The 19,086-nt window shown below is 41.0% G+C and overlaps 1 protein-coding gene across 1 annotated transcript in view; it reads right to left on the reverse strand.

Annotated features, from left to right (window-relative positions):
- Nucleotides 1–4,447: 4,447 nt before the first annotated feature.
- PEX1 (peroxisomal biogenesis factor 1) overlaps nt 4,448–19,086 on the reverse strand; it is a 51,105-nt gene continuing 36,466 nt past the window's right edge. Inside the window, exons 21-24 of the mRNA XM_081971092.1 lie at nt 16,496–16,726; nt 11,091–11,288; nt 8,697–8,827; nt 4,448–4,791 (exon numbers count right to left, since the gene is read on the reverse strand). Of these exons, the coding sequence (XP_081827218.1) occupies nt 4,710–4,791; nt 8,697–8,827; nt 11,091–11,288; nt 16,496–16,726 (642 nt within the window). The 3' untranslated portion in view covers nt 4,448–4,709. The remainder of the gene's footprint in view (nt 4,792–8,696; nt 8,828–11,090; nt 11,289–16,495; nt 16,727–19,086) is intronic.

Here is a 19,086-nt window from a genome sequence, read left to right on the forward strand (position 1 = left end):
TATTACATTATAAGATTTCAACAATGCTGTTTTGTGTTTTTTATACTACTGTATAATATATTCATGGAGACAGTTTATGTGTACAGCAAACCCACACCGATATTATAAACAAACCAAAATTGCATTATTACCTGATTTTATCATTATTAGAACAGTCTAAGTAATAATTACTGATAGTTCCAAATATATCTTGAGCAGGTTTGTTGAATCACTAGGCTAAATAAAGCAATTTTGTTGAATCACGTCTAAAGTTTCTTAAGTTCAACCAACACTAATCCTTTCCAGTTTGAGCTAGCTGACTTGTTTTGGAAACTGGCCAAGCTCAGCATAGCTACTGTAAACAGATCTTGCATGATAGACAATTCTGTTCGTTAGTTACATAACTGACTAGGAAAAATAATTCCCATAGGAGTAGGAAAAGGTTACTTAGCCTTCTGTCCTTGAAGAATACTAGGTTAGGAATGTTAAGAAAGTATCCACCAACTATCACTTTTAAAGCATTAAGACTATCACTTGGTAAATTTGAGAATATGTATATAGTTACTATGATTTATTTTTTTTAATAAACAATTACATGGTCTTCCGGTATGAGTCATGCTTGAGTGAAAACATTTGTAAGGAGCAGAGACAATGATTGCTGTGAAGAATCAGCAAGTAGACTGGTCCTTTGAATTTCTTCAGAAAAGGAGAGATCAGATCATCTATGAATGCTGATCCTGCAGGAGCCTTGGGAGACAACATTTTTGTTCTCAGCAATGGCTAAGCTTTTCACAAGGACATTAAACCAGCCAAATTCACTTTTTAATTATATTCAAAAATGTTTAACCACTTTATAGATATTAGAGATCTTCAAAACACCTGGGTTTCTAATTTATGAAAATTTAAAAATAGATTTAAGCATTTATAGTAATACACACTATATAATAATAAATAATACACAATTGCAAAAATCATTTTTTTTAAGGTGTTAAAACAAATTGGAGACCAGAAAAAAATGGAGCTTTAGTTCTTTTGCTATAAAATTTGAAAAACGAATATATAATTAAATATGATGTTTGAGGGAAATAACTGAAATGGAACTAAACCCGTATTAATTACACTTGAGAAAGTTTACGGATGAAAACTAGAAATTAAATAAACAGGCAGAAAGGAGTTAAAATGACTAATTTGGAAATAACATTTTCTTTAACTGAAACAGTTTATTGAAAAATGAATCTTGGAAACGAGAAAAGATTCAATTGATAAAACTTTTAGGAAATGAGAAAAAGTTAAAAAACTGCCAGCCATAAATGCAAATAATGTGGTTGTAACAACTGAATTATATCAGTGGAATCTTGATATTAATCAGAATTTGAAGGCAACAATGTAAATTTGAGTGTCTGCACGTGTTAATAAACTATTTTTTGAGAAAAATTAATGGCTAGCAATGGAAAGTTTATTCACGGTTAGTTGGATAGGTCAACTGGGAACATAGGCCATTAGATCAGTGAAAGGACAAGATAGCATGTCAGCATCTACTGACTGATATGAATACTGAGAAACTGAATTTAGGGTTTGCCCTATCACATGAGCAGCGTTTGAGATACAGGATTGAGTCATGGAACGCTGACCTGCTGGTTACATCAGATACAGATGCTGTTGTGCATAAATAATTGGCTCCATGCTTGAAATAAGACACTGACTCAAATTTACATCCTGTGGAGGTTCAGTGTCACAAGTAATGCTGATACCACTAATATCCTTTGGCTGATTTATCCGAAAGCTAAATATAGCTTGTTTACATTTTGATGAGGATTTATGAAATAAAAACCAAATAGTTTTAAAAACTTTTATTAACAATTAAGAATTAACAATGTTGCAGATTATACATAGAAGCAAAAACATTTAATTTTATTTAATTATATTATCTAGAAACCAGGAACTGGGTAGTAGAAAATTACTACGCATTGTTGTTTCAACCAAATGAAACTAGGTAAATCATCTTCTGTATTTACTTTGTGACAGCCAGCTTTTTTGTACAGAAATATTCAAATCCTTTCCTGTTTTCTAGAGCCTTACTACTACTTATATGCTAAAGCCAATAAAAAACCCCTATTAACTCTTTGTTTAAAGGTGCCCTTTAGATTGTAATAAATCATAGCCTTGCGTGGAGACGCAGGGGACCATACAACTGTGCAGCGGGGTGACCCCTTAAGAAGCTCCCCCGTTTTTGAAATGTTTGGTAATGTTTTGAAATTTTATAATGTTATGTAATTTTAAACATTTTAAAGCTTACATTTATTTTAATATTAATTTATGCTGTATATATATTGATTACATTGTATACTGCCCAGAGCCGCTATCTGAGGGAGATTTTTTTTTCCATGGAGCTCATTTGTATCTATGTTTTCATGTATCATTTTCCATGTTCTCTTATTCCTATTCATCTTGTTCTTCCTTTAGATTTTCAAACTACATTATAGTATATTATCATTCTTCACTTTGATTCATTCCAATCAGTTTTCCTCAGATTTTCTTCTCCGGTTAATCTGAGCTACCAATATGGCGTAACTACTTTCATCCAAAGAGGCTAATATTTTCAATACATACCAATTATTCCGTGATGGGTAGGATTAAATTTATTTTCATTTGAAAAATGAAATTTTCAGCAACATCTGTTGGATGCCTCACTCTTAGCAGTCAGTTTTTTAGTCAGTGACGTGCGGTGAAGTTTATGGCTAGTGAGGCAGCAATTTTTTCAGACTTGTGGACTTCAACTCCCAGAATTCCACAGCCAGGCATGCTCAGTTCCGATTTAAAGCAACAGCTTTAAACTTATTTAAATAAGTTTTCTTCCTTCTTTTTCTTTTACCTTCCCCTCCTTCCTCCCTCTCTCCCTCCTCCCCCCTCTCAAACACACACACACAGAAGTTGGATTATAGTGTTTAATTCCATGTAGCTGATTTCCAGGGCAAAAGAGGAGATATTTTTGCCCTGTCCAATGGCATTTTCTTTGATAAAAGGGACGGAAAGATGGTCTTTGGGTTCCCTCCTTAAATGAGAGAATTCGTTTTAGTCAAAACGTTCAAATGTAATAAAATGATCTTCCTGTCTTGATCTATTTCCTTGGAAAAGAGGCCCGCCTGAGGAAAGAGCCTTTCACGTCTCTGAAAGCCAGCCCAGGGTGGGATCTCTCCAGGATGGGCACAAGACCGATCCATGTTCACCAGCAAAGGGCAAAACTCTCTTCCATGGCCTCATTTCCCACCCGAAGCTTCCCCGTTTCTTCTCCATTCTTTTGCTTTCCGCAAAAACAGGGACGCGCTTTGGGAAGGCGGGAGCCCACAGGAGCCCACCGGCGCCCGCACCGCCCACTCTGGAAGCCAAACTGCCGGCCAGGACTTCCCAGCTCAGCTGCTTCCCGGGCGGGTGGCGCCTGCCAGACGGGACGACAGGAGCTGTGAGGGAGCACGGGCTCCAGGGGCTCTGAGCGTCCACCTGCCTGAGCTGTGCCGCGGGCGAAAGAAAGCGCTTTAGTTAGTGGGGTGTCAGGGGAGAGGATAGAATCTTTCCTCCTCTCCCCACTGACTAAAGCGCTTTCTTTCGCCTGCCTGAGCTGTGCCGTGGGCGAAAGAAAGCGCTTTAGTCAGTGAAGTGTCGAATCTCTCCTCCTCTCCCCCGACACCTGACTAAAGCGCTTCCTTTCGCCCGCGGAAGAGCTCAGGCGGGCGAAAGGAAGCGCTTTAGTCAGCGGGGTGTGGGTGAGAGGAGGAGAGAATTCCTGAGCATTCTCTCCTCTCCCCCGACACCCCACTGACTAAAGCGCTTTCTTTCACCCGCGGAAGAGCTCAGGCGGGCGAAAGGAAGCGCTTTAGTCAGAGGGGTGTGGGTGAGAGGAGGAGAGAATGCCTGAGCATTCTCTCCTCTCCCCCGACACCCCACTGACTAAAGCGCTTTCTTTCGCCCACGGAAGAGCTCTCCCCCGACATCCCACTGACTAAAGCGCTTTCTTTCCCTCGCGGCAGAGCTCAGAGCTTTAGAGGCTTTTTTAAACAGGCAGTCATTCACGGTGAGGCAGCAGCTAGCTAACCTCACTTCAGCACTCGTCTTTTCCCGTTTACATTTTTTTTCCTTTTCATGATTGACACTGGTGAGGCTCTGCCTCCCCTGCCTCCCCTGCCCGCACGTCACTGTTTTCAGCAGTTATTGGAACATGAAGTCTTCCATTACAATAATCTGTCCTCTACAAAACATGGTGAGTTAATTTAGAAAGCTATTCCTTAGAATATGTTTTAAAATATTGATAAATAATTAGGCTTTCTATTACACTTTTGATTAAATGCAGTAAGTCTATTCAAAAGAGACTGACATTGTTAAATTGCTTAATTTTATTTCTGAAAGAGCAAGAGAATGACTAAGCCAAGAATGTCAATCGCCTCAAGAAAAAAAAAACAATACAAAGTCAAGGTAGTTATCTCAAAAGGGTTTAATATAATTTTCAGTAAAACATACTTTGAAAATTAAAATGATGCAAAATTATAATGAAGTAATTAATAGTTAAATGTCCTTGTCACATTAACAATAACATATTGATAGATAAAATTTAACAAGTAAACAAATGTTCTTTGCAATATTAACAGTAACATAGAGTGTTCATAGGTACAATTTAACAAATAAACACTTCGCTAGAAAATTATTAGTAAACTTCATTACTACTTCTTTGACAGAAATTAAGCTAATGTTACTTTTTGTACTGGTTTGACAATTGCTCCACTGGATTCTTTCCTCTTTGGATTTTGAAAATTTTCATAACTTGAAAAAGAATGAAAAGAAAGAAAACAGAGCACATTAGTACCATGAAAATGTTGTATGAGGTAAATATTCAGGTTAATACATTCCAAATATATGTTTAATTAATCGGTTTAGCATAATTTTTTGAAAGTCACAGAAATGTTTCTACTTTTTCCCCCAGCCTCTTGAAAAAACCAGAATAGATAAAAATATTTCATTATATTTAATATGAAAAATAGAAATAATTAATAAATATTAAAATAATAATCAACATTATTGTAAGTTACAAAGAAAAGGGCTGATATTTTAAAAGCTAGAATATTATACCAACCTATGACTGACAGATTTCCCTAAGATTACCTCTAACCCAGACTCAAAGTTGTGACGGCCCCTGTAGTCACTGTCATATTTTGGATACTTGGCAACCAGCCTGCATTTAAGGCCTACCTGGATGGTAGTGACACAACTGTCTGTCATCGCTAAATAACAGCTGTGAATGAAGGGGACCAAAGCCCTACTCACAGGAATAGCAGAGGCACAGTTTAGGTCCAAGCATGTGTATGGTTTTACACATCATCCCAGCTTGAAAGAGGATTCAAAAGAGTCCAGAAGAAAACAGGCTGCCTATATGAAACCAATTAATATTTAAGAGAATATTGTTTGCCTCTCATAGGAGTTCTGAGCTGATGCTGAATAGCTATCAGAATATTCCAGCATTCAGAGTCACTGCTGTATAGGCACTAAGCAACAGAACTTGCTGATTGTTAAGGCACAACTGCTAGATAATAATATGAAGAGAGAGTTATGGTTAAATAGTCTGCTCTGATTCTTTTTATGCATGTAAAGAATCTGGACAATGAGGAAAACTTAATTTTAAGTTTAATTTTAATCCTGGGAAGGAAGAAAGAAATACAATCCAGCTCTGCCTTAATTCTCTTTGGATTTCAAGATTGTATTATTATAACCTGCATCCATAAAGAACAGATCATTTCCTTTGGAGATTGTTCTCTCACCTAGTGTACTTCAAAACTTGACAATACAGTACAGGGAGATAATCAGAAAGCTTTCTTCTCACTTGATGGATTTTCCAGGATTTCAATATAATTGAAATCCTGGCATAGCAGACAGCATATGGTCAGTTGCATGGAATGTCTTAATGGAGTAGCTAGATACCCAATCACTTATTTGGGGTTAGTGCAATTTAATTTCTGGTCAAAGGATTCTGACATACAAAGGGACTGTCGTGTGTGTGTGTGTGTGTGTGTGTGTGTGTGTGTGTATCCATGTATATCTTGGTAGGTAATAAAGTATCATAAATATCCTACATTAAGATACAATTAGCTTATCAGTCAAGAAACAGAAGTGCAACACAACTGATGATCCTCCAATTCCATGAATGGTTTCTGTCATATCTAATCCTAAAGTACCCACCAGTGCCCTGGAAAGCGAAACATACAGATTTAAACAAAATATAACACTGGAGAATAAATAGCAGCACAGAAGAAACTGGAAGAAAGCAGTTTTTGAGACAGTTTACTGAATAGTTGGTGAAGCATCAAAATGAACAGTTATTGGTTGTCTGGGAAGTTTTCAAATGACAGGAAGTGATGACAAAGTTATCAGTATCAACTGATTAGAGGAACATAAGACTATTAGGGGCAAGCACTGCAAATACCTACTGGGATGGTGCCATCTTGAAGAACTAAGTTTCTGTTATGCATCCATTGAAGAAAAAGCATTTTACAGATGCAGTATAATAATGGACTAAAGGTAAAGGTTCCCCTTGCACATATGTGCTAGTCGTTCCTGACTCTAGGGGGCAGTGCTCATCTCTGTTTCAAAGCTGAAGAGACAGCATGTCCGAAGACATCACCATGGTCATGTGGCTGGCATGACTCAATCCTGAAGGCGCACTGAACACTGTACCTTCCCACCAAAGGTGGTTCCTATTTTTCTACTTCCATTTTTTACATGCTTTCAAACTGCTAGGTTGGCAGAAGCTGGACATGTAACGGGAACTCACTCTGTTATGCGGTGCTACGGATTTGAACTGCCGAACTGCTGACCTTTCTGATCAACAAGTTCAGTGTCTTAACCACCATGTCCCCTAATAATGGCCTATAGATTCTGAAAGTAAGCCACCGAGTCACAAATAATTATCTCAGAGAACTGAAGAGAGCAATGATGATGTTTAGATTTTTGTATGGCTATTTAGTAAAATGAAGATAAGCAGATAGTAGAAGATTTAATAGTGACTGCAAATCACAGAAAACATAAATCAATTGCAGAGCTACAAGATAGTTGATATCCCGCTTGGTCCAGTTTGGGTGGGTGGGCGTATGGTAACACTATTAGCCAAATATTTGAAAGACTGTCACCAGAAGAAAGCCAAGTCCTGCTCTTTTCCCCTCCTCATCCACAAGATTAAAGGAACGATATATTTAAACTATAGGAAAGCAGAATTAAATTGAATCTTGGGGGATGGATGGACCCCTCCTTGTTAACAGCAAGGGTAGAACAAAACCAAAAATGTGGACTATTAAGACTTCTGTCCTCTGGATTTAGTCAGAACAGATACGCATATTTCCTGGATACTTCAATTGGATTCCTGTACTAAGGAGGGGGCTAGACTTCACAGCTTCAATGGACTTTTCAGTTCTATTATTTCTAATTTACAGAACCAAAATGTTTATAGCTCAGATATTAGTACTAGGGAAAGATCCTTTCCCTAGTACTAACAGCATTGATAGGGGTATGGGCATATTTAATTTGACTTGGAACTGTTGGAAAATGAGATTGGAACTGTTGCAAGTACTCTTCTTTTATAGATTACCAACCACGTTAATATTTTGAGCTTCTTAAATTGTAAGGCTTGAGAACAAAGAGAATATGAAATGGTGCTATGCATGATTAAAAACAAGTTTCAAATTCTGGATTTCAATTTTGGAAATAGACTTAAAATCATGAATCATTATTTATATTGTATTTGTATATGAAACCTAATATAAATACTTAAAAACTAAGCAAATAACAGCAATTTTATCAAATTAATTGCCAAGTATTTGTTGCATTTTACTATCACTGGGATCTAAAACTTTAAGAGCAACGGCGTGAAATTACTATATATTCCACTAAGAATTATGAGAACATTCTTGAAGATGGACTTTGCTGAAAAAGTACATGATCATATCAATTTAGTTAGATGCATTGACAGTGCTGTAGAATCAGAACCATGAACCAAGCAAGCATTCTTGATATCAGAACAAGCAAATCTTTGCAAATGAACAACAGTTAACAAGGTACAAAAGGCAGTAAGGTGTTTGGTCATTATTTATTCAATGCCTCTAGAGCACTTCCTAGGGAATTTCCGAGGCCCTTAGCAAAACAGATGAAAGACAAAGTCCACATTTAATAACACAGGAAAAAAGAAAAATCCCAAGGGCAAAAAGAGAGAATGAAAGTTGTAGAATATAACCTAAGATGATTGAAAGTACAGATCATCTTAATGATAAATGTTAAGAAAAAAACATTCTTCATAGTTCTGGTACTCTGAGAGTAAAACAAAACACCATAGGAACATCTTTTCAATGTGCACACAGAAGGAAGATTGTTCCCTTGCCTAGATTCTTTGAAACATTCTAATCAAACCTTGCACAAAACACAAAATCTATATGTATAATAAACAAGGATTGTAGGGAAATTAATCCATGCCACCATATAATCAATTTTACAAGATGAAAAGCTGTACAAGAGTATGTGTCTGTCCTTGCATGTTATGTGTAGGACTGTATGCATATTTTTGGTGTATTTTAAGATCCTTAAATATATTTCTGATCTTTTTGAAATAGACTAAATTAAATAGTTTTGCAGAGTTTTTGTGGGCAACATTAAAAAAAGAATACTTCATATGTTCCTCAGATACTTACAGTTCAGCAAACCTATTCCAGTCTACTTGATTAATGGAAGGCTTTGTACTTTCAAGAGCAGCCATTAAATGAATCTGAGTAATATTTAAAGTTCTCTTGGTTACTGATGACATGCAGTTAGCGCCTTCCTCCTGGAAAATGAATGAAGGAAAAACATTTCAACATATTAAAAATGTAACATTTAAACATATTTAAAATAACTACATTTTAAATCTCCTTACAATGACAGCTGAGCTTGGAGATTCTACCAAACATGGTTTTAAGACAGTATGGTATATTTTCTAAATGTTACAATCAAATCCAGATTTGTAGCAAGCTCCTAAGCATTTTATCCTGAACTAAAATAGTGATAATAAAAATGGCACTGAATTGTCTTGTAGTGATTTAGTAGCGCTACAATCAAGGCATCTATGACCACCGCCCCAAGTCCCTTTTTGGGAGAGGGGGCAGTTTAGAAATGCGAAGAATAAATAAATAATAAATCTATGACCAAACTATAATTTTATCCTTCTTTTAACATTATTTAAGAAGTGCCTGGCCTTTAAAATGTATTTTTCAATTATCAGCACCATTTCATGATGGAGTCACCCCCATTTTCAGTGAGCTCTAGAAAGATATAGATAATTATACTTGAATTTTACAGAAAAAAGTACATTCCTCTTTAATTGTGGACACGAGCGTGTTAGATATATTTGGGAGATTGACTAGGAATTGAAATACACCCTAAATCAGGGGTGTCAAACTCAAGGCCCGGGGGCTGGATCCAGCCTGCGGGGTGCTTAGATCTGGCCTGCAGGGCTACCCTGGAAATAGTGATGGATCGGCCCACACTGCCTCTGCCAGCAAAAATGGAACTGGCTGCAGCCCTCCTGAGCTCCGTTTTTGGCTGCGATGGCCTCCTACAACACTCTGCCAGAGAAAATGGATCTCAGGAGGGCCCCAAGTGCTCTAGCTACCTGGGCCACTCAAGCCACAAAGGCCCCTGACACGAGTGACGTTAAACTGGCCAAGGCCAGCCTGGCCATGCGCACTTGGCCCCCCCAAGGTCAAACAAAACCCTAAACAAACTAGTATCATCATTACACAGAGCAAGGCATCTATCTCTGATAGATATTCAGAGACAAGTGGTAGTCCAATTGGTAGTTGAATCTTACTTTAATAACGCAATCCGGTTGGATATTTTTGAAAATAAGTGTGAAGTGTATAATTTTGTTCTTTGTCATAGGCTGAAGAATATCTTGGATCATTAGCCCAGATAAGGGTTAAATGTTAAAACAATGATCAATGAATAGTTGTTCTTTGAATATCTGTGTACTTTTGACATCTTGGCTCTTACACTGAGAATCAATTTAAAAACTAGGACAGATGGACAACATGGGCTAAAGTAAAGTTGTAAGACCAGGTGAAATAGGCATTTGAAGTGGAATTACCCAATACTTCCTCTAAACATTTCTGAGAATTCTATAACATGACCTGATGTGACAGGATATTTGTTGACAAACCACATAGTTATGAAGTAATTCTTGTGCAATAGCCAGCTTGCCCATCTTTTCAAATTAGGATTGCCAAACTCTAGCTGAATAGCAATTCTGGAGAAAATACATGCTTGTGATACATTTGCACATGTATACGTAATATGTATATAAGTCTGTCAAAAGCCGCGCTTATCTCCTTTCTCCAAAAGCAGGGTGAATATAAAAAATACTAATTAAAATGAAATTATTTGAGTCAATGATGATTCTTTTGTGACTTCAGAAACAGTCCATGTTATTTCCTTGGCAACAATGAAATAACATGGAATAATTGTGGCGTTTCCGGTATCCGATTCAGTTATTAACCAGATACGATGTTGCATAGCTATCAGTGTCAGCTAGGTGATGTTAATTAATTACAAATATTAATTTTCTCTCCTCATTCTCATAGGGCCATTCAAATGCACACATCTTCCTCTTTCTCATTTCAACAGAGGCAAAGAAAAGGAAGAAAGCTGGATTGAGATAGGATATGTAGAAAGATGTTGTACAGGGAAAGAAAAAGTGGAAAAGAAAAATAATGGTACAAATAATTTGATCCAGAAAGAAAAGGAAAAAAAAGCCACATTTGCCAAAAGGCAAATGTGCTTCCTCACTTCAAAGATATTCCAATTTTGCAACTTTGTGCAACAGGCTTTTCTATTCTTAGACGTTCTAATTTCTATTGGGTCAATACAGTGCACTAATTTGAAGCTTATGAGTAATAAATGCTCATCATAAATGCTTTTTTTTAAGGTCTGAACTAAGATAACGTGTATAAGTGGAAACTGTTAAAACATTAGTTTAGGCCATGGTTGAAGACTCTAAGTAACACCATTTCTAAAAATATGTCTCTGAGAAGAAAATTATAGTTTTCCCGTACTCCATTCATGCTTTTGTAGTTAGCTTTGATGGCACTGATTTCTGCCTTGAGTTGTTCTATTTGTTCTTGATTACATTCTTGGAAACCTTCCTGTAAAGTGGTTCTTAAGGTTGGAGGCTGAGAAGATACTAAATCCTTCAGAGTTATGCTGGTTAATTCATGGTTTATGGAGTTTGATCCTGAAAAACACTGAGAACTCTATGGAAAGAAGAAGGGGAAACATAAAAACAGTTAACCATGTCATTTTAAGTTATTAATATCTCAATATTAATCTTCTTCCAACATGAGAGCGGCCAAACGTAGATATTGTGCCGCTCTTATTGCGTCCGCTGATAACCGCCCTACCGCCCTGTTTAGGGTGACCCGCTCCCTCTTATCGCAGAGGACGCAGGGGGCGCCCTTGCAGGGCAGAGCAGAGGAGTTTGGGGAATATCTGCAGGACAAAGTCGCTCAGATCCGGAGCGGATGGGCCCCCTTCAGTGAACCGGACGGGCCGTCAACAGTGAGTCTTGTGAGTCCATTCTGGGAGGAGTTTGATTCTGTTGCCCCCGAGGATTTGGACAGGTTGCGTGGACGGCTGCGACCCACCACATGTTTAATGGACCCGTGTCCCTCCTGGTTGGTACTGGCATCTTGGGAGGTGACTCGAGGCTGGCTTCTGGGCCTGGTGAATGCCTCATTGGGTGAGGGATCCTTACCAACTGCCTTGAAGGAGGCGGTGGTGAGGCCCTTACTTAAGAGGCCTTCGCTCGACCCAACAGAGCTAGCTAGTTATCGTCCAGTCTCCAACCTTCCCTTTCTAGCGAAGGTTGTCGAGAATGTGGTGGCGCAGCAGTTTCCACGACACCTTGACGAATCCGATTATCTAGACTCACGCCAGTCCGGCTTCCGACCCGGGCACAGCACGGAGACAGCCTTGGTCGCGTTGGTCGATGATCTCTGGAGGGCCAGAGATAGAGGTTGTTCCTCTATCCTGGTCCTATTAGACCTCTCGGCGGCTTTTGATACCATCGACCATGGTATCCTATTGCGCCGGTTGGAGGGGATAGGAGTCGGAGGTACCGTTTTGCGGTGGTTCGGCTCCTACCTCTCCGACCGGAAGCAATGTGTGTTGACAGGGGGGCAGAGGTCGACCCTGAGGCCACTCACTTGTGGGGTGCTACAGGGGTCGGTCCTGTCGCCTCTCCTGTTCAACACATATGTGAAGCCGCTGGGTGAGATCATCCGTGGTTTTGGGGTTGAGTACCACCTGTACGCTGATGATACTCAGCTGTACATTTCAACCCCAAACCACCCCAACGAGGCTGTCGAAGTGATGTCCCGGTGTTTGGAAGCCGTCGGGGTCTGGATGGGGGACAACAGACTCAAACTCAACCCCTCCAAGACTGAGTGGCTGTGGCTACCGGCACCTCGGTTCAGCCAGCTGATTCCATCGCTGGCCATAGGGGGCGAACAATTGCCCCCTGTGGAACGGGCGCGCAATTTGGGCGTCCTCCTTGATGCCCGGCTGTCAATGGATGACCATGTGGCAGCCGTGGCAAGGGAGGCGTTCCACCAGGTTCGCCTGGTGCGCCAATTGCGCCCCCTACTGGACCAGGATGCCCTGCGCACGGTCACTCATGCGCTGGTGACGTCCCGCCTGGACTTCTGCAACGCTCTCTACATGGGGCTGCCCTTGGGACACGCCCGGAGACTGCAGTTAGTTCAGAACGCAGCCGCGTGGGCTGTGATGGGGAGTACTAGGTACTCCCACGTAACACCTCTTCTGCGCGAGCTGCACTGGCTACCTGTGGTTTTTCGGGTGCGTTTCAAGGTCCTGATTACCATCTTTAAAGCGCTCCATGGCACAGGACGTAGTTACTTGCGGGATCGCATCCTCCCACACACATCCCTGCGGCCAATTCGCTCACACAGGGAGGGGCTTCTCCTGGTGCCGTCCACTACGCAATGCCAGCGGGCGACACCAAGGAGTAGGGCCTTCTCTGTGATGGGCCCAACCCTCTGGAATGACCTCCCCCCCGACATCAGAACCACCACTGACCTCCACTCCTTCTGGCAAAAATTTAAGACTCACCTGTTCGGATTAGCGGGCCTGGCATAATTACAACTGTTACCTCCTGGTAGACGTACTATTAACTGGTTATTTTAGGGGTATTGTTTTTAATTTAATTTGTGTGTTTCTTAGGGGTTTTAAAATTATATTTATATATACTGGCTAACTGTACAGTTCTTTTTAACTCTATTTTAACCTCCTCCATATTTAACTGTACATATTTAGTTTTTCTATTTATTGTATTTTGATGTATTCTTTGCATGGACTGTACACCGCCCCGAGTCCCTTTTGGGAGAGGGGGCGGTCTAGAAACACAGTAAATAAATAAATAAATAAATGTTAAAAACAAGAAAAAGGTTAAGGAAACAATTGGTCCATTGCTAGGAGAAAGTGGCAAGAAGGTGACAAGCAACAGGGAGAAAGCAGAACTATTTAACTCATGTTTTGCATCTGTCTTTACACAAAGGGATAAAACAGTCCAACCTGTCAAAAGCAGCACCACAAAAATCAGATTAGGAACACAAATTGAAATAGGGAAGAAAATGGTAAGTGAGCACCTGTCTACCCTAGATGAGTTCAAATCACCAGGACCGGATGGATTACACCCCAGGGTTCTGAAGGAACTAGCAGACGAGATCTCAGAACCACTGAATTATATCTTTCAGAGATCCTGGAACACCGGGGAACTACCAGAGGACTGGAAAAGAGCTGATGTGGTTCCCATCTTCAAAAAAGGGAAAAAAATATATCCAGGAAACTACAGACCTATCAGCCTGACCTCAATACCAGGAAAGATTCTGGAAAAAATAATCAAGCAACGAATTTGTGAACACCTAGAAGCAAACAAAGTAATAGCTAAAAGTCAACATGGATTTGTCAAAAACAGATCATGCCAGACTAATCTTATTGCATTCTTTGATAATGTGACAAAATTAGTGGACCAGAAGAATGCCGTTGATATAGTTTACTTGGACTTCAGTAAGGCTTTTGATAAGGTAGACCATAACCTACTACTAGATAAAGTAGAAGAATGTGGGTTAGACAGCATCACCACCAGATGGATTCGTAACTGGCTGACCAACCGCACTCAACGTGTAGTCCTCAATGGAACTGCATCTACACGGAGGGAAGTATGCAGTGGAGTACCCCAAGGCTCTGTTTTAGGCCCAGTACTCTTCAACATCTTCATCAATGATTTGGATGAGGGAATAAATGGGGAACTCATCAAATTTGCAGATGACACCAAGCTGGCAGGAATAGCCAACACTCCAGAAGATAGGCTTAAGATACAGAAGGATCTTGGCAAACTTGAACATTGGGCACTATCTAATAAAATGAAATTCAATGGTGAAAAGAGTAAGGTTCTACATTTAGGCAACAAAAACGGAATGCACAGGTACAGTATAGGTGGTACTGTGCTCAACAGTAGTAACTGTGAGAGGGATCTTGGAGTTCTAGTGGACAACCATTTAAATATGAGTCAGCAGTGTGCAGCAGCTGCCAAAAAAGCCAACACAGTTCTAGGCTGCATCAACAGAGGGATAGAATCAAGATCACGTGAAGTGTTAATACCACTTTATAATGCCTTGGTAAGGCCACACTTGGAATACTGCATTCAGTTCTGGTCGCCACGATGTAAAAAAGATGTGGAGACTCTAGAAAGAGTGCAGAGAAGAGCAACAAAAATGATTAGGGGACTGGAGACTAAAACATATGAAGAACGGTTGCAGGAACTGGGTATGTCTAGCTTAAGAGAAAGAAGGACTAGGGGAGACATGATAGCAGTGTTCCAATATCTCAGGGGTTGCCACAAAGAAGAGGGAGTCAAACTATTCTCCAAGGCACCCGAGGGTAGAACAAGAAGCAATGGGTGGAAACTAATCAAGGAGAGAAGCAACTTAGAATTGAGGAGAAATTTCCTGACAGTTAGAACAATTAATCAGTGGAACAGCTTGCCTCCAGAAGTTGTGAATGCCCCAACACTGGAAGTCTTTAAGAAGATGTTGGATAGCCATTTGTCTGGAACGGTATAGGGTTTCCTGCCTAGGCAGGGGGTTGGACTAGAAGACCTCCAAGGTCCCTTCCAACTCTACTATTGTATTGTATATATAATAGTATATAATAATAATAATCAATAAAAGTTTTACCATAATGAACAACTACTCATTTTAAGCAAAATAATTAATACATGAATATGTGCTTTATATTTAAATCACCTTGCAGAAAATAATTAAGCAAAAATGTAAACCTTAAATGTTCTAGTGCCTGAATATTCTATTTTCCAAAACATTCCATTCTTCTCCCAGAGTGTACTAATCTGACCATTCTGAGATCAGGTTTGTCTCATTCCAGTATGAGTCTTCTAGATGAGGTCTGAAATGTTTGGATATGGTTAATAGTAAAGGCCACCTCGTATTACTGAGAAGTAGTGAAAGAAAAGACCCAGGATCAACTGAATTTGCAATTTGCACGATAAGAAACAGAGGAACATTCTGAGACTGGATAATTTGAACATATTCAGAAATATCACAGGGTGGATTAGGACAAAAAGAATAGGAAAAACAGGGGGGGGGGGGGGAAGAAGAAACAATTCACTTTCTTAATTTCTCACCACTTTGTCCAAAGAGTAAAGCAGTTGTTGTTAGTCAAACTTACATTGGTTTCATCCATGAAAAGAAATAAAAGCGTTGGATAGAACTATGTGATGGCTAGCAAAGATTGTTGATCAAAATTTTAAATTTACTTAAAAGTCTATAATGAAAAGATCAATCCTAATTGTATTTCAGGCTAACCTTTCTGGCTGTGGATGGGCAGTGGGGTTGGGGAAGGGATGGATTTGTGCACATGCTTGCCGCTTGTGCAAATGGAGCTGCACATGCTCGTCTGCTGCTTCTGTGGCCCAGTTTCCAGCAGGCCACGGCCTGGGGGTTAGGAACCCCTGTTGTATTTGATATACTGTATGTTCTATATCAGAATCACTAGTCTATCATTTTTCAACCAACCATTCAGGGAAACAGATTCAATGCAGAGTTTTCTTTTTAAAAATGAAATAGAAGCTGAGGAGGAGAAGTACAAAAAGGTCTACTGATTTTTAAAATATGCAACTTTTTGGTCAGAACAATGCAAAGTGTTGAGTGGAATACAAAATTCTTTGAACAAGTACTGAGCCAGAGAAGCAAACTCAAATTGCCTTCTGCTGATTTTATACACATGGAATTATTTTTATTTATTTTACCACTCCCAAAAAGAAGCCTGAATTTTATTTGGCTACATTAAATGTTCCTTCCAAATCAATTGTACGATTTTTAAATCAATGGGGAAACAAGCAATTAAGCAAAGTGGGAAAGTTTACCATTTCTGAAGCAGTCCCATTGCCAAGTTCAGATTCATAGGAACTGCCAAAGTAAAGGCGATAGATGTTAGATCTTGGATCCTCAGGAAGCAGATCACACAGCTCAAGGGAAGTTAATGATTGTTCCAAGCCTCCTTCTCCATCTCTGCCAGAATCATCTGATCCACTACTTTGATTTAAGAAAACCATTGAAGATAGACTAAGATCACTATCTGAGCTGGAACCTATTTCCTGAGGAGAAAATAAATAAAATTAGAACCTCCTAGAATATATGATCTCCTCCCTAAGAAATGATGGTCTACTCCCTCCCTTCTAAGCTTTGATAAAATATTCTCTCCGTCTCCCTGCCCGCCCATCCATGCATCAACCAGAGATACAATCACATTGCATTGTCATAGAAATGTTTTACATTTTGCTGCCGTATGATAAATTCTCCCACGTTGGTGGAGACAGCAGCCATGCATGGTTAACACTGCCAGGAACCAATAGGACTGAGTCTACCAAAATAAACTCAGAGCCTCTCAGGAGTGTCCTCCCACTTTTTTAGACTCAGTTTGATTAGGACTGGCTGTGCTAATTGCTCTCTCAATTTAATTTCACAAAAAAATATAGAAATTGGCTATTTTCAAATTTAGCTTTCTCCTAGTCTTCTCTGCCTTTAATTGGCCCTGCAAGGCAGGGGAACCTAGTTCTGCGGTGCTAGTGTCCCGTCGGGGACTTACAGCTCTTCGCCCTTTCAAGGAAGAAGCTGAGCCATGAGGCAGCTCCCTGACTTCATCGTTCAGGGCTCTCTGCTGCCTGAAGGGATTCCTTGCGGCTTTGCTGCCTGGCACCGGCCGTTGGAGGCCACCACAGCGTGGCAGCGCTCTTTCCTGCCTAAGCCGCTATTGCTGCCCCCGCTACAACCACCTTTGCCGCCACCACAGCAGGCATCTCCGCAGTTCTCTTCACTGCACCACCTCTCTGCAGCACCCCACTACCAGTGCTGACTGCTTGCTGTTCCCTCGGCCACGCTGCCATCTGGTCCATAGGCTTCTTGCCTCAGCAGCCATTTTGTTTTGGCAGGAATCTTCAGGCGGCCATCTTATTCCAGCTCAGTGAGTACTGGCCACGGCTGCCATTCCTGACCAGGCCCCACAGGTTTCTACAGAGCCCCAGGACCCAATTCCTCCGGCTGGATCTCCACAACCCAGGGCCTCTAGGCGCAGCTCCACTGTTGAGGTTTCTCTGGCTGAGCCCCTGCCCAAAGCTCCAAGGCCTAGTCACAGGCCTGCTAAAGGCACCCCGGCAGAGGAGGATGGCAGGGCCTCCCAAGCGCCCCCCAGGAAGGCCAAGGGAAAGACCAAAAATGTGGAACCTCATCCTTTCCAACTTCAAAGTCTGGTTGAGGTTAGCCCTCCTGGGGAGTTGTTGTCTGATTCAGAGGATGAACTGTCCCCTGCAGCCTCTATTTTACAATCTGAGGTGGCCAGGGGCTCAGATGGGCAGGTTTACAGTGGGGAGGAGTTACCTGGCACCTCCAGTCAACCATCCATCTTCGGAGAAGAGGAACATCCTACCAGAGATTTGGACCTCTCTGAAGATGAGTGCCTCCCTCCAGATCCACCTACAATTGTTGGCCTCTTTAAACCTGCTATTTTTTGCTCTCTTTTATTTAACACAAAGAAGATCGCAGGCATCCTGGCTCCCAAGGCTCCTCAGAGCATCGAAGCAGACAAAACAGACACCATTGATCCTCTCTTCATTCAGCCCAAGGTGGAAAAGGAGGTGATTCCATTGCCCAAACTCTTCATCAATGTGGTCCAGACAGTGGGTGTTACCAGGTACAGGTCCTCTCCCTAACACCTTGGACAAGCACTTGTATAACATGGGACCGGAACTCTCCAAGGCACTTGAGGTTCCTTCCATTGACCTACCGGTGGTGAGTTTATCTTCCCCTAATGCAGCATCAGCAGCTCCCGAGACCTTGCACCCTGAAGACAAGTGGTTTGAGCAGATGCTCATCAAGGGGCATCAGGCTGCTGCATGGGCCGTTCGAGCTGCTACAACAACCTCTTTCTTTAATCGTTCTGCTTTCCCGTGGCTGAGACAGCTCCAGGCAAGGATTTTCCCTAGGGATTTTAGATATCAACAAGCTAAAAGTGGCCCTAGAATACACCACGGATGCATCCTGGGATGGGCCCCATTTTGCTTCCAAATCCATAGGTTCCTCCGTCACATCCCGCCGGCTCCTCTGGCTTAAGCAATGACAGGCTGATGTCCGGGCAAAATGGAGGCTCGCCTCCTCAGCCTATTCCTCCAGTCTTCTTTTTGGTCCACCTCTAGAGCCCCTCTTAGTGGAATCGAAAGACAAACGGAAGATTCTCCACGCTGCCACCAAAAAACAGGATAATCATAACCAATCCTCCTATTATAGGCAGCCTTTTCGAGGGCAGGAAAGGGGTTTATCCAACTCCTGTCCACAATGTCAGGCTCCTGCCAGACAGGGACCCTCCTTCCCCAATAGAACTGGAAGAAACAATCAACGTTTCCCTCCCAGGAAGTCCTTCAGGGATAATTCCAATCTATCATTTAAGAGACAGAAGTGACGT

The sequence above is a fragment of the Natrix helvetica genome (genome assembly GCF_964273705.1).
Source record: "Natrix helvetica genome assembly, chromosome: Z".
NCBI lineage: Eukaryota > Metazoa > Chordata > Lepidosauria > Squamata > Natricidae > Natrix > Natrix helvetica.